At 30.9% G+C, this 15,226-nt stretch overlaps 1 protein-coding gene across 10 annotated transcripts in view; it reads right to left on the reverse strand.

Annotated features, from left to right (window-relative positions):
• The window catches only part of NBEA (neurobeachin), a 674,158-nt gene that overhangs the window by 578,858 nt on the left and 80,074 nt on the right, over nt 1–15,226 (reverse strand). For all 10 annotated transcript variants that reach the window (XM_049101416.1, XM_049101413.1, XM_049101412.1 and 7 more), the window contains exons 3-6: nt 12,437–12,537; nt 12,101–12,196; nt 6,966–7,087; nt 5,319–5,445 (exon numbers count right to left, since the gene is read on the reverse strand). In XM_049101416.1, coding sequence (XP_048957373.1) covers nt 5,319–5,445; nt 6,966–7,087; nt 12,101–12,196; nt 12,437–12,537 — 446 coding nt within the window. The remainder of the gene's footprint in view (nt 1–5,318; nt 5,446–6,965; nt 7,088–12,100; nt 12,197–12,436; nt 12,538–15,226) is intronic.

The following is a 15,226-nucleotide window of genomic DNA, read 5'->3' on the forward strand; positions in this document are numbered from 1 at the left end:
AATAACAATATACCTTATGGAGGTTTCACCAGAAAAACAAATATGAAAACAATTATAAAACCATGAAAAATATCTAAAATACAGATATGGGAGCAAAAGAAGGAATGATTAATTTGAGAGGGGGAAAAGCAAAGACAAATGAAAGGAAGGCAAACAGGAAAATCACTAAAAGAGTAAAATGAAACTTAAGACTTAGCTTGAAGGATGAATACAAACTGTTACATAAACAGGGGGGTGGGGGGGGATTTATTCCAGGCAGAAGAATTCTAATACTTTATATAATAGCACAGAGGCATGACAAAACTTTTCTGTTTAGATCAAGCTGCAATAACAAAGACCAGCTTATAAAGAGACAAGTAGGACACCTTTAGTAATTGGCCTTTGTTTCTGCATATCGTGGTTATCACTAAGGAATTCTGAGCAGGAAAGTGAAATGATCATCTTCATAGTTTAGGGAAATAACTGGCAGTATTGAGTAGGTAGAATAGTGTGGCAAATGTGGTTAAATATAAACTTGAAAACTCCTGCCAAGGTTCAGGTAAGAAAACTAATAAAATCTAAATTAAGACAAAGGCATTAGTAATTTAAAAGAAGGGGGATAGGGACTAATTCACAGAACTGAAGTGATGATACAGAAAAAGGGAATATAAGATGGTTTCCATTTTTTCACTTAAATGGGTTGTGGTACCACTAACCTGAGATCATTAATACAGTTAATATTGGTCAATTAATTAATATTAATACAGTTAATAAGTAGCTAACTTAATTAGTCAGATAATAAGATGTGGAGTTACAATAAGGTTGATTTTGGTCAAAACTGATATCTGATAAAAATGATGAATGAATAAAAGACTGCACGTTGAATGGATAAAATGATCTCAGTGAAGGTCACACAGTAGTTACAGGAAAATGAACTTTTCTGTTCTCTTGTGGTACATCTCTTGTTGTGGTACTTCAATCTATACTTTACATAATAGACAAGTGCGTTTCAATTCAAAAGAGCACAACCTTTGACTTGATAGTTTTGACTTATATTTTAAAAGAAATGGGAGGAAAATTGGAAACTGTGTGTATATTGCTATTATGTACATCTACTGAGATTTGCAAAAATAGATCTATAAAAAAGGAACGAGAAAAAAACCTGTAATAAGAATTCATAGGAAAATAACATGATTTTTTTTAGATTTTATTTATTTATTCATGAGAGACAGAGAGAGGGAGGGAGGGAGGGAGAAGAGGGAGGGAGAAGGGAGGGAGAAGCAGGCTCCCTGCAAAGAGGGTAGCCGGATGCAGTACTCAATCCCAGGACCCTGGGATCACGACCTGAGCCAAAGGCAGACGGTCAACCACTGAGCCACCCAGGCACCCCATAACATGATACTTATACAAATATCAATAGTGGATAACACATATTGAGCCCTTACTACATATTAGGTAATATACTAATAATTGACATACGTTGTCACAAGGAAACATCTGTAAGTGGTACAGATTAAAAAAAAAAAGTTTTAATATAAACATTTCTTTGTGAAAGGCCAGTTAAACACATTAAAGAATAACAATTTATCTAGGGCATCTTCTGGAAATATAAAGAAAGAAAAGAGAATGTATTTATTTTGAATAACCAAACACTAAAATAAAATATTTATGGTTTTCAAAGATTATATGAGAATCCTTATAGGTTTTGCAAAATCTCCATCACTCTCTGGTCCTGCTCCTATCAAGACTCCTTAGAATCAATGTATATAGAAAGGTTACAAATTAGAATGTATCTCTCATAAGGAAATAGCATAAAGACAAAAAGAGAGAAAGAACAACAAATGGGTTAAACTGCTTTAAACTGATAAGTGACAATTTTATTTGGTTCTTAACTTCACCCTAATTTTCCTTATGTATACTCTTCAAATCACTGTTATCTAAACTTGTCTAATGAAAAAAAATCACCTAGAGCATTTGTTAAAAACATATTCCTAACACGAAAATTATAATTCTAAGAATTTGTATCTATAACAAGTTCCCACTGAAAGTCAAAATAATTTGGCACATTTGGACTCTCCTGGGTGTCATCATAAATAAATAAATAAATCAGAATTTCTGGAGAAGAAACAATTGAATTTTATTAAAATAACTAGGATTTGTATCAAGAAAAAAAGAACTCCAATCTAATGTATAAACTTATTTAGAATCATTGCTCTTTGAGCAATTTTCTAGGTATATATTAATGCATTATTGTTACACTGACATTTTTAAATAAAAATAGTTATTACTATGGCTTAAACATAAAGCAAACATTTTTATTAGACTCAGGTAAAATATTTAAATGTATATTTGAAAACCCATCCTAAATCATGTTTTCTTTAATATATAGGAAAACATATATGGGATGGATCATAAGCAAATATGAAAACAAACAAAAAGAAAGAAAAAGAAATGACATTCCCTCTGCCATATTTAGGCTCATCATCTCTGTTTTGGTTGTTCCTGTAGATAAATATTCCTGTAGAGAAAAGGCAGATTGTGCCTTAAAGGCGGTGGACAATCTCATTGTCATATATCAAAAAAAAAGACTATTGAACCTGGAGAGTAACTGACCTTAAACATGTGGAAATAAGAACTCCTATACTTCTTCCCTTGTTTTTTAAATTCTGGACTTTCAAATGGTTAGTTACTCTAACACAACGATGGGGCCTATTATATTATATATATATGCACACAGACACACACACACATATATATATACATGTTATATATAATATATAATGGAACATCTCTCCAGAAAAACCGCAGGTGATAATGAATTATATTTTATAATTCTAATTAATTAGTTGCACATTTCTCTGCATTTTCTCTGGTTATATTTTACCTTTACAGCAAACTTTTAAAAACACATTTCAACTTGTTCTCTGAATATCCATATTCTACTGGATATTAAACAAAGGCATATTTCATAAGCCAAAACATTAACTGTTGAACATCTTCCTCCTTGCCAGTATTATTTTTTTTTTTTTTTTTTTTTAGCCAGTATTATTGAAGAAGCAGGAATCAGTGTAACTTTAAATCTCAGGAAACAAGACTCAAGACTAATAGAATGAGCTAAAACTCCCTCAAGTATTGCCAAATCTAGAGGCTTAACACTTGACCTTTTGAAAGAGCTAATTACCTATAAATCCATAGTGCATGACATGTACATATATATATACTACTGTGAAATCTGAATGTCCAAAGACTGGTTCTATTATCAAAATCAAATGAGATTAGAGAAAGAGGGAAGAAGAACAAGAAAAGGAGGAGATGAGTAAAGGAAAGAAAGGGAAAATTAAGGGAAAATGAAAAGGATGAGCAAAAAAAGGAGTTAGATGTAAAGGAGGAAACGAGAATTTGAGGGGAAGAGGAAAAGCACAATACAATTGTAATTAAAGCAAAATTTCTGCAAATGTTTTTCAAAACTAATTCTTCAGAACTATAAAGTAACATAAAATTCATATAGATGTTTCCCTGTGAATAAACTTTAAATTAATAATGTAATTGTTAAAATTCTTTAGTATTGTTTCGTAAATATGCTGAAACTTGAAAAGACACTGCCTTATTTCTATAAAACACATAGCAAATTTATATACTACATAAATTATTATATTTGACATATCATATAAAATTATGTATCATTTATACCAAAATTTTAGAATCTGAATAAAGATATAAGAATGTGTCAATAGTTGGCATTCTAACTATTCTAATTTCCATTAAACCTGCACAAAACACTTTCTCAAAAAGCATAAAAGATCTCTCTTAATGCTCATGGATAATGCTCAAATCCTCTACAAATCCAAAACTTAACTTGGTTTTGCAGTGTACATTACTGTGCTGGAACAACAAAAAGGGTTGGTAAGCTTTTGATTTTAAATGTGAATCTCACAGTAACAACCTATACTATCTTTACTGTGGTAACTGTTTCTTCCTCCTGCCACATGGAAAAGGTCCCTGGCATATAGCCCTACAAAGATGCAATGACTACAAGGCCCAGGCCTTCTTTCTCACTTTATCAACAGTAACACCTCATTTATTTTATATCAATAGAAAATTAATTGCTCAATAGAAATTAGCTGTCCAGATAAATACAACCTACTCCTTCAGGAAACAAAAGGGTTCTTTTGATTGTTAAGGCATATTTTATTCATTTATCTATTATTGGCAGTCCACCAAGTTCAAAACTCTATGGCAGGTATGTGAAGCAATACAAAAGATGAATCCAACATATAGCTTAGTCTCAATAGATACTAAATAATGTACATATAAATGAATGATAAAGATTTAAAAGAAATAATTGCTATAAGAAATACTGAAATAATATGCTATGAGATTCTATCTGAGAGCAAGGGAAATCAAGGAAAGATTCCATGGAAATGGTGTTATATGGAATGGACCCTAAAAATAAGGCAGGATTTGAAGATCTACAGTCATAAGTGAGGAGACATGTAAATGTTTTCATGCCAGAAATTGAACATTTGAAAAGGAAAAGATACTTTCCTCAGATATTACTGTGTAACACAGTTTGGGTGAGGAAGAGACAAAGTATCCAAGAATAAAGAGAGAACAATATGAAGAAGTTAAGAAGTAAGGGATTTTTTTTTAAAGACATATATTACAGAGATACAAAGTACAGAAGTGGAAAATTTCACTGATATCATTCATGATCAAGAAGGGCAGGAAGAACAAAGCCAACTCAAGTATCCACTATCATGAAGACTGTAGGCTGCTTGATAAAATCAGCGTACTTAAGAACATAATGAATATAGGACTGGAGATGTAAATTCAGTGTTACATAGTCTGTGAATGGACCAGAAAGACTTTCACACTGCAGTATCTTTTGGTAGATAAGGATGTAATAATAGAGCTCAGAGATAAGAATAAGAGTGGAAAACTATCATGAAACTGAATAAAAATTCCCCCAAAATACAAGCTCCATAAAAGTAGAATGTTATCTGTTTTGTTCACTGTCATATTTGCAGTGCCTACCAACAGGGTCTGGGACTTAGTAAATACTCAATAAGTATTCACTGTTAAGAATGCCACAGAACAGATCCCAGCGAGTGAGCAAGCAAGACAGACAGAGACTCCAAGTGGTCAAGAGCCTGATCTTTTTAGGTGAAAACTTAGACATAAAAAGAAAAAGAAAATACAGAGAAGAAAAAGAGAAAAGCAATATGAGTCATAAGAAAATTAATAAAAGGGAATATTACAGAAGTCATAATAGGTGGATTTTAAGACCGTGGGAATGGCGAATTGTTTCATTCTCAATAGAACTATTAACGTATACCTACCTTACGTGGTTGAAAATCGTATTTCACACAGTGCTGAAAACCTTTTCCTTTAGACTTCAGTGATGTGACTATTAAACAGTTGCCAACAAAGTGAGCAGAGTAGCCAACTCCTTTGCTAGTACGAAAACTGTAATGAAAAACTGAGAATAGTACAATATCCTCTGATACAAAAAGCTATATCCAAAAATTATTATATAAATAATATAAAACATTATTATAAAAACAAAACTAATTTCCCCACAGAGTAGAAGGGGTCTTACATGCACCAAATAAAGACTATATTATAAAAGGTTTAGAACCTTGAGAAAATAGAAGACTACAGAACCTTTTGAAATTTCAATGTAAAATAGCACAAATACACAAAGACAAATTAATGGCCAATAAAAGACTACCAAGTATTTCATTAATCTTCAAGGACCTCTGAAATTAGTAAACACAAAAACCATTTATACTACTATTACACTGCTGTTTTCAAAAACAAATTATTCCCAATTCTATTATACACTTAAAAATAGCTTACAAATTATTTTTTAAAAAGTCAGAGCTAAATTTGATAAATGATGTAGGTAATCAAACAAAGGAGTACAGTTTTAAAAGAAGAAAAAATATGTGTCTATGAAACAGTTATTTTCTTCTAACGGAGCACTCCTCCTAGCTGTGAATTTAAGCACAGTATTGTAAAAATTGTAAATGCTCTGGCAAAATAATAGTATTACTGAAATAAATGTATGATCTGCCAAAATCATTCTGAAGTTCAACCCATTTGTTTGGAAGTTCAGATGTTTGTTTAGAACTCCCTCTTATTACTATCCCTATGTGATCTTTTATAATAGAGCTTACAAGCTAATAATAGCTCACATTTTTTGCACTCACATTTTTGAGCCAATATACAAAAGCACTTAATTATTCTCTCATTAAATCTTATGTGATAAGTACTATTATTATCCACATTTTACAGTTGAAGACACCAAAGCATATCATTAATAAGTAATGAAGATAAGACAACCTCAAACAGCCTTATTTCAGAACATTGCAAGTATTAATTAAGGTAATACATGTAAACACAATGCCTAGTATATAGTAAGGCAATCATTGAAAGTTTGATGTTCTCATTACTGTGCGTTATTGGTAAACTAAAATTACCAAGCTCTCGGTCCCTACAGGTCAACCTACTATTGGGTTTATTAACCCATTCTGTTAGTTATCTATCAAATAATTAATTTTTTATTTGATTGCATTTTCTTACACAGTAATTATCACTAATATTTTTAAATCATATCTTAATTATGATCATAGAACAAAAGAAATAAAAAGGCAAAGTAATGAAATCGAAGGAGTTTGTTTTTTTCCTCCCCTGGATCGGGGAATCACATGTCCACTAACAATCCCATAGTTATCTATAATGATGTGGACTGGACAGAGGAGGTTTGTAAACCTGAGTTTCAAACCATAATGAGAAAAAAAAAAAAATTAGGCTGACTGCCAGAATTAACACTAAAACATGAATAAAATAAATTGACATGTATCTTTATAATTTTAACATATACAAATATATATATACACATTCTATTTAATATGTTGCCTTGACACATATTTATAAGACTGACATACTAAGACAAAAGTACTAAAATTAAATATATTACTTACCAATAAAGATAAGGTTTATCCTTATCAACATTAATGTTATTTAATGGATCCATACGAAACCAAGTATTTAGGGTGAAGCCATTCTGATAAGGCCACTTTGCAATAGGAGGCAACGCAATTGCCTACAAGGCAATGAAAAAATATACCAAAGTATCAGTTAAAAAAAATATGGTATTAACCAAGGTCAAATCAGATCAAAAAACAATAAAGGTATAAATATCAGAAAATCATGGACTTATTCCCAGCCAATGGCCTTAGCACCTTCTGCATCATCAGTTTCAACATCCAGTCTACTAGACTCTAAATCAAAACTTAAAAGATGCATTAAACTAAGAGAGAAAGGAAAGAATTTAAGCCAAGCCGCCATTCAAATTTTCTAGACCTACTCTTCCACCAAGAAAAAACAGTTGGTCTAAGGTCATTTATGATCTCCACAGATATCTCCACTGAAAGAGCCCTAAATCCCATACAGTTGCAAAGACGAGTGAATCAAATTACAATGGAAAAAAAAAAAACTTACAAAAGAAAAATCTAACCTTGAGTGATAATGAAATAATAATATTATTTGGTCTTACTACAACTGGTATACCAAACACACACCTGAGAGGCTCTAGAATAGCATCTTCCTCGGTTTCACTGTAGACTTCTAATAATTCCATGGATAAATAATGATCTTTATATTATAGCCAATCTCTTCAACAAGATAGTTACCTCTACTGAAAGACATTCTCTTAAATTTAGTATATGACAGCTAGAATGAATGTTTTAGGAACCTGAAATCGCCCATTTCTGGATGGTACTCCTCAATCTCTGGCTCCTACTTCTATACCAACCAAAACCTACTATACAGTATACACTGCATCCCCAGCCTTTATCTACTCTGTTTAACTAATGCATACCTACTCCCTTAATCAATGTACAAAAGCTAGCTGTGTATACTACTGCCAGATGTGAAACTCAGGCACATTTACATCCAAACCATCTGTGCCTGATATCAACACTCATTTCTAACATTCCTGCTAAACCCATGGTGTTAATGGTATATCCTTTGGGATACCTTTGTGATTTTGGATTTAAGTGGTCTTTACTCTTCCTTCATATTTCCTTCTAAAATATTCTGGTACCCACAACTGGATGTTCCTCACTGTTCAATGAGTCCACAAGACTCCAAAATCTATATCCCTTATTGTCCCCTCGTCTAATAGACTCCAAAATCTATGTTCCTATCTATCATAATTTGCAAAAGTCACAGATCATATAAAATGTCATTTTACATTTGTCATTCACCTTATACAACTCACTCTATAGAATTCCATTCCAAATTGCTCATATGAAGGCAGCACAGCTCACAGAAAGGCACGTCCACAGTTAAAATATAATTCAGAAGGCCTAATATATATATATTAGGGAAAGTAAGCAGTATCATAATTTTAGTGATCCAAAGGCACTGCCATTGACAGTGGTCCCAGACAGTATGTACCCACTTGTTACTATCATGCTCATCCAGAAGTAAATTATCAAAAACACTGTAATGATAAGGATTTTAAAATCAACTCTTATCTGAATTTTTCAGTAGTTCAACAGTAGAGATAACATACCAATCTGTTGTTAAAAAACGAAACATAATAAAACAATGGACTTAAGGTCAGACAAATTTTATTTCAAGATGTGAGCCTGCTTTATGCCCCTGAACAATATTACACTGTTTTTTGTTTCATAATTTTTAATTTTCCTATTTTGTTTCACAATTTTGTGACAACTGAAAATTATAACTTTAAAAAACTTAGTAACAAAATATCAAGGGAAGAAATATAAAATTGGGGGAATGGCTGATGAAATGGGAGACTACAAAGATGCTTAAGTACTAATAATAAAGAGTAAGAAATATTTATATGATGTTTAACAACTTATTTAGTGTATTATTTCATTACTGGTTCACAGTAAAACTATTCCATGAAAAAGTCCTAATATTTTACATGAAAGTAAGCCAAGAAACATTAAGAGATTATCCTGCATAATAAGGAAGTAGAGGATTCAGAAATCAAAACCATTTCTTCTAGTCAAAAGTTATACATCCTCTCTACAATGCTACAATGATAAAAACAATGAAATGAAATTAAAGTTCCTTAAAAAAAAAAACAACAACATGGATAAAATTTCAGCTAGATTAATCAGGAGAAAAAATCCATATCAAGAATGAAAGAGGAGGCATCACTAAATATCCTACAGCTATTAAAAGGAGAAGAAAGGGATATGATAAACATATCAATATATTCAACAACTTAAATTAACTGGACAAATTATAGGAAGACAAAAACTACCAAAGCTCACTCAAAAGGAAAGAGAAAAAAAACCTCCCTATATTCATTAAAGAAATTAAGTTCATAGTTTTAAAACTTTCCCACAAAGAAAACTCCTAGCCTAGATAGGAGTAGAATTTACAATAGTGAATTCTAGCATTCATTTAAGAATAAGTAATATCAATTCTACACACTCTTTAATGGAAAGAAATAAATAGTTCCCAACTCATTTTATGAAGATTACCCTATCACCAAAACCAGATAAAGATATTATATAAAAAAGGATACTACATCCTGAAATCACTCATAAAAATAGTTGCAACATTTCTTAGCATTATATTAGCCAATCAAATCCACTGTTATATGAAAAGGTTAAAACATAGTGACCAAGTAGTTTTTATTCCAGGAACACAAAATGGTTTAACACTGAAATATCAATCACTGTAATTTACTATGTTAATAAAGACTAAGAAGAAAACCCATATGTTCACTTCAATAAAATCAGAAAAAGCATTCAGCAAAATTCAACATTAGTATCAACATACTAATGATTAAAAAACTTCCCAGTACACAGGAACAGAACAGAATTTTCTCTATCTGACAAAGGCATGTCTTAAAGCCTAATACCTAAAGCCTAATACTAAGGCTGAAAATAAGCCAAGGATATTCCTGTTATTCTATACTGCCCTGGCGTCCTAGCCAGTGTAGTAAGGCAATACATGAAATAAAAAGGCATACTGACTGTAAAGTAAAAAAAAAAAAAGAAAAGAAAAGAATAAGACTGGTTTTATTTACAAAAACATCCATAAGTAATCCTAAGGCATCTACTAAAAAACTACTAGTGAGTTTAGCAAGGTGTCAGGATATAAGGTCAATATACAAAAAAGATATCAATTGTACTTCTATATACTAGCAAAAAAAACAGTATGGAATATTTATGGATAAATTTAACAAAGATGTTTAAGACTTTATACTTAAAACTGCAAGAGTGGAAAATCACAGAAAATTAAATAAAGGAAGAGGTATACTGTGTTCATGGACTGGAAGACACAATAATCTTCTCTCCAAATTGTTCTACAGGTTTAACACAATAAAATCTAAATCACAGTAAGTATTTTATAAATTTTACAAGTGTATTCACAATATGTATTGAAATGCTATCTAAAATAGTCAAAATTATTTTAAGATGAAGAACAAAGTTGGAGTACTTACACAACCTGATTTCAAGAACTACTTACTAATAGAGCTACGAAAAGAAAGACAATCTGGGCAGCCTGGGTGGCTCAGCGGTTTAGCGCTGCCTTCAGCCCAGGGCCGGATCCTGGAGACCCAGGATCAAGTCCTGTGTCAGGCTCCCTGCATGGAGCCTGTTTCTCCCTCTGCCTGGGTCTCTGCCTCTATGTCTCTCTCTGTGACGCTCATGAATAAATAAATAAAATCTTAAAAAAAAAAGAAGAAAGACAGTCTGATATTGGCATAAAGGCAGAAAAAGAAGTCAAAGGAACCAAACACAGAAACAGATCCACACAAACAAGGCCAGGTAGTTTTCAAGAAATATGCCCAGGTAATTCAAGGTTAAAGGACTCTTTCTTTAACAAATGGTTATGAAACATTCCATATTCATATGCAAAACAAACAAAACTTTAACCTCCAACCTTCCTTCATATCATACTTTAAATACTCACACAAACAGAATCATAGACCTAAATATAAGAACTAAAACAAAAGAACTCTTACTAGAAAGCATAAGATAAAAATGTTATGACCTTGGTTCATTCTGATTTCTTAGATTATAAAAACATATGCCATAAAAAAAGAAAAGTTTAATTGAACTTCATCAAAACTGAAGTGTTTGCTTTAAGAAATACTGTTAAGAAAGTAAAAGGAAGAGCCAGATTAGGAAAAATATTTGACAAATATATATCTGACAAATTAATTTATATCCCAAATACATAATGAACTCTTAATAAAACCAATGTTTTTCACTGAACAAAGATTTGAACACAAACATCACAAAGAAGATATAAAAACAACCAATTAACACTTGAAAAAATGCTCAGTATCATTGGCCATTAGAATAATACAAAATTAAAACTACAACATGGTACCATTACATAACCATTTAAATGCCTCAAATTAAAAAGATGGCCAATGTCTAGGATGCAGATCAACTGGGATTCTTATACACTGATGAGAAGAATGCAAAACTTTCCACTACAGAAAGCAATCTGCCTGTTTCTCATGAAACGAAACACACACTTAGCATAAAACGTGGCAATTTCACTTATGTTTTTACTTAAGAGATGAGAAAACATGCCCACAGAAGATCATGTGGGCAGTTTTACTTATAATAGCCAGAAACCAGAAACTAAAAACTCAAATATTGAGATGGATAAACTAGTGAATGGATAAACTGTGGCATATCCATAAAATATAAGACTACTTAGAGTAAAAAGGAACAGAATAAACTACTGGTAAGCTACAACATGAACAACCTCAAAAACATTATGGTAAGTGAAAGAAGCCTGACAGAAAAGATTACATACTGTATGATTTTATTTCTATGAAATTCTAGAAAAGGCAAAAATCATAAAAACACAAAATAAATCAAAAGTTGCAAGGGACAGGGGCTAGGGAGAGGGAACAGGTTTGAAAGAGACACAAGAGAATTTTGGGAAGTGATAGAATTGTTCAAAATCATGATTGCAGTAGTGATTATCAACTTTAAAATTCATCAGATTGTACTTTTAAGTTGGTGACTTTTATGTGAATTATACCTTAAGAGCTGAATCAAAAATAAATAAATAAAAATAAACACATGTATTGAAAACTTACCGCAGCACTACAACCAGGAAAATTGAAAAAAGTATCAGGACCATGTCTTTGTGGCATCTGATTAAGAACTGATAATAATTTTACTGCATGTCTTGGCTAAGGAAAGAAGAAAAAGATATGTCACTATACAAATTCAACAAAAATACCTAATATATCATGTTAGACACTGGACTCTTTTCTAACTAGAGAGAAATTAATTTTACATCATTTACTAAACTCTTTAAGGGGAACAATTTCCATTACAAATTCAAGTTTATAGCTCTCTAGAGATAAATTGTTGAACATTAAGTATTAATGTACTAATATTGAAAACTGTTCCCTCTGACCACAGCTTACCCAGATTCCACTTTCTCCTCGAAGCATGCTGAACAAAAGCTTCAACTCCTTGACAGTGATGCTGTAGCTGGCAAGAACCCCCAACATATCAACTAGAAGATCTTCAAAGGAAAATAAAGTTATTCTGAACTCTAGTAATGACCTGCCATCTGTCAAGGTAATATACTTTTTGAAAGAGCAAAAGTTACCAATTCTCATTTCTACATATATACTTAGCTAAATGGCCTTATGAATAGTTATTCTAATTAATAATTTTTAAGTCGTCAAATAACCAAAAACCAAATTAACAATTTTTAAGTCATCAGATAACCAAAAATCCTGAATTTTAGGATTTTTCTCATCAGATTTACCATTACAAATAAGTTTCCTTAGCAAATACATAAAATAGATTTTAAAATTCCCAGAAAACACACACACACACACACCTGCTGTGTACAGGAAAAAGAAAGCAAAAATATGCAAAAGTACAACAATTTAATTTTGTAAACTGGTTCTTTTCAAATAAAAAAGTAACAGTTGCCAAATTTATTTTAGACTTATCTGTTCTTAATAAAATATATTATTGAAACATCCATTGCCCCATTAACAACAATTCTGAGCACTTACTCCTTGCCTGGCATTATTCCAAGTGGTTTACAGTTATTAAGTGCACAAATTCTCATAACAAGCCTATGAGGTAAGTACTATTATTAGCTCCTTCCTAAAATGAGGAAAGTGACTAAAATGAGGAAAGTGAGACATAAATAACCTAATCATCTTGCCCAAGAACACACTGTTCTAAGTGATAGAGTAAGGATTAAAACCCAGGCAGTATGGCTACAGAGCCCTTTCTGTTACCTACCAATCTCTAAATCAAAATGTGACATAAATATAGTACTAGTGATATCCATTCTGTTCATGTGTTTATGTGCGTATGAGAGACATATCAGCTCAAGAGATGATAGAAAAATTATACATTTAATCATTTGTTCTTGATTTCTTTCTCATCTCTAGACATTGTGAGTAGTACCTCTATCATTCTTTAAGAAATTAAGCATCTAAATATTTACTTTATCAATTTCTAAAACACTTCCTAAGAATTAAAGATAGTACTATCTTTAATAGAATAGAATAGAATGCACAAATACATTCTGAATAATTTATCATCAATTAATTAAGAAAAGGTGTTAGGATAAGTTTAAATAGTTTCTGATGTGTAATATTTATTATTCAATATTACAAATTAATACCTGGAATTTGAGATTTTAAATATATTTATTATGTATCTATTTCAAATTAGCAATTTAGTATGGTTATTTTGTCAATAAATTGAATAATCTTACTTAATGCCACAATAAGTAAGCAATCCCTATGATTAAATTGTGACTATTAATATGTCATCTTTGAGATCTTTTAATGAAATACAATGTTTCATCACTCAATAAAAAAGTTTATAGTTACTACATGTTAGTCAGAAGATTTGTTTCTAACAAAAAATTTTAGATAGAAATTAAGTGCCTTAAATCCCTAAATTAGTAAGTAGTTTCAAGCAATTAGCTGCAATGGCAAATTCATAGATTTCTTTGCCTACAAATACTTTCCTAAAAAATTATACTTCTTTTCCCAAACCTTTATCTCATCTTATATGTGTACCACAAAAAGTGATTAAATTTGTATTTAATTACATAATTATTAAAATTTCTTATTAATTGTACATATCACATAACCAAGTAGCTCAGTTTAATTTTAACATAACAGGTGTTTTTTTCTGGACAAAATTTTAAAGGAGAAAAAATTCTCAGACTATATGAAACTCTCTAATCAACTTAGCATAGATATTTAACTGCCTTCTAGTAATACCTACACATTAGTAAATGAAAAGTGCCTCTTTGAACTTAATATGCTATAAATATTCAGAATGAAAACTTAGTAGTGTTTTGGTGGTTATTGGTGCTTCATTAGTATGTTATCTAAATTTCATTTTCTATACTGAAAAGTAAGGTAGAGGTAATTTTCTGATAATGATAAAATAACAAAAGTGAAAGTTTTGTGTTACCAGTAAGTATTATTATTGAGAAGGAAAGATAATCAAGGAGCTTTGTATAATAGAAAACATGAACACATGAACTTTTTGCAGTACTAATCAAGCTTACTACCATCTTTTATCTCAAAGTTCATGAATTATGTACCAGTAAACTCTATGTATGTAATTATGACTCATTTTCTAAAGTGCACTTTATAAAGTGGTAGCCATTTTTATTTCAAAAACCAAATAAAAAACTTCAGGGACTAAACCCAGATATGAGAACTCAAAAATCACATGATGTTCTTCTATACAGTGTGTGTATATATATATGTATGTATATACATGTATGTATATATGTATATATGTGTATATATATATTGTATATATGTATATATGTATATATGTGTATATATATATTGAATTTCATTTTTCATCAAATTTACCATTAGTAACCAACACAGAAAATGTTAAATCACTCTAGAGATAGATGCCACCTTGAAAGCAATTAGAACTAATTTTAATATACTCTATTAGAAAAACAAAAAATTTTAAATATTATTTAAAAGACATTAATCTTTAACATTCTTCAACTCTATTATTTCTTAAGGTTTTGTTCTACTAATATTAAAATTAATTGTGCATAAATCAAAATATGATAGAGGATTCTCTGGTGTCTGAACTACTTTTAAAGATCAGGCATGATATTGCAAGGAGTCGTATTAGCACTTTTAAAATTATGAAAACCCTTTTATATCAAAAGAGACTTAATGCGGAAGATTCATGGC

This window comes from Canis lupus, chromosome 25 (assembly GCF_003254725.2).
Source record: "Canis lupus dingo isolate Sandy chromosome 25, ASM325472v2, whole genome shotgun sequence".
Lineage (NCBI taxonomy): Eukaryota > Metazoa > Chordata > Mammalia > Carnivora > Canidae > Canis > Canis lupus.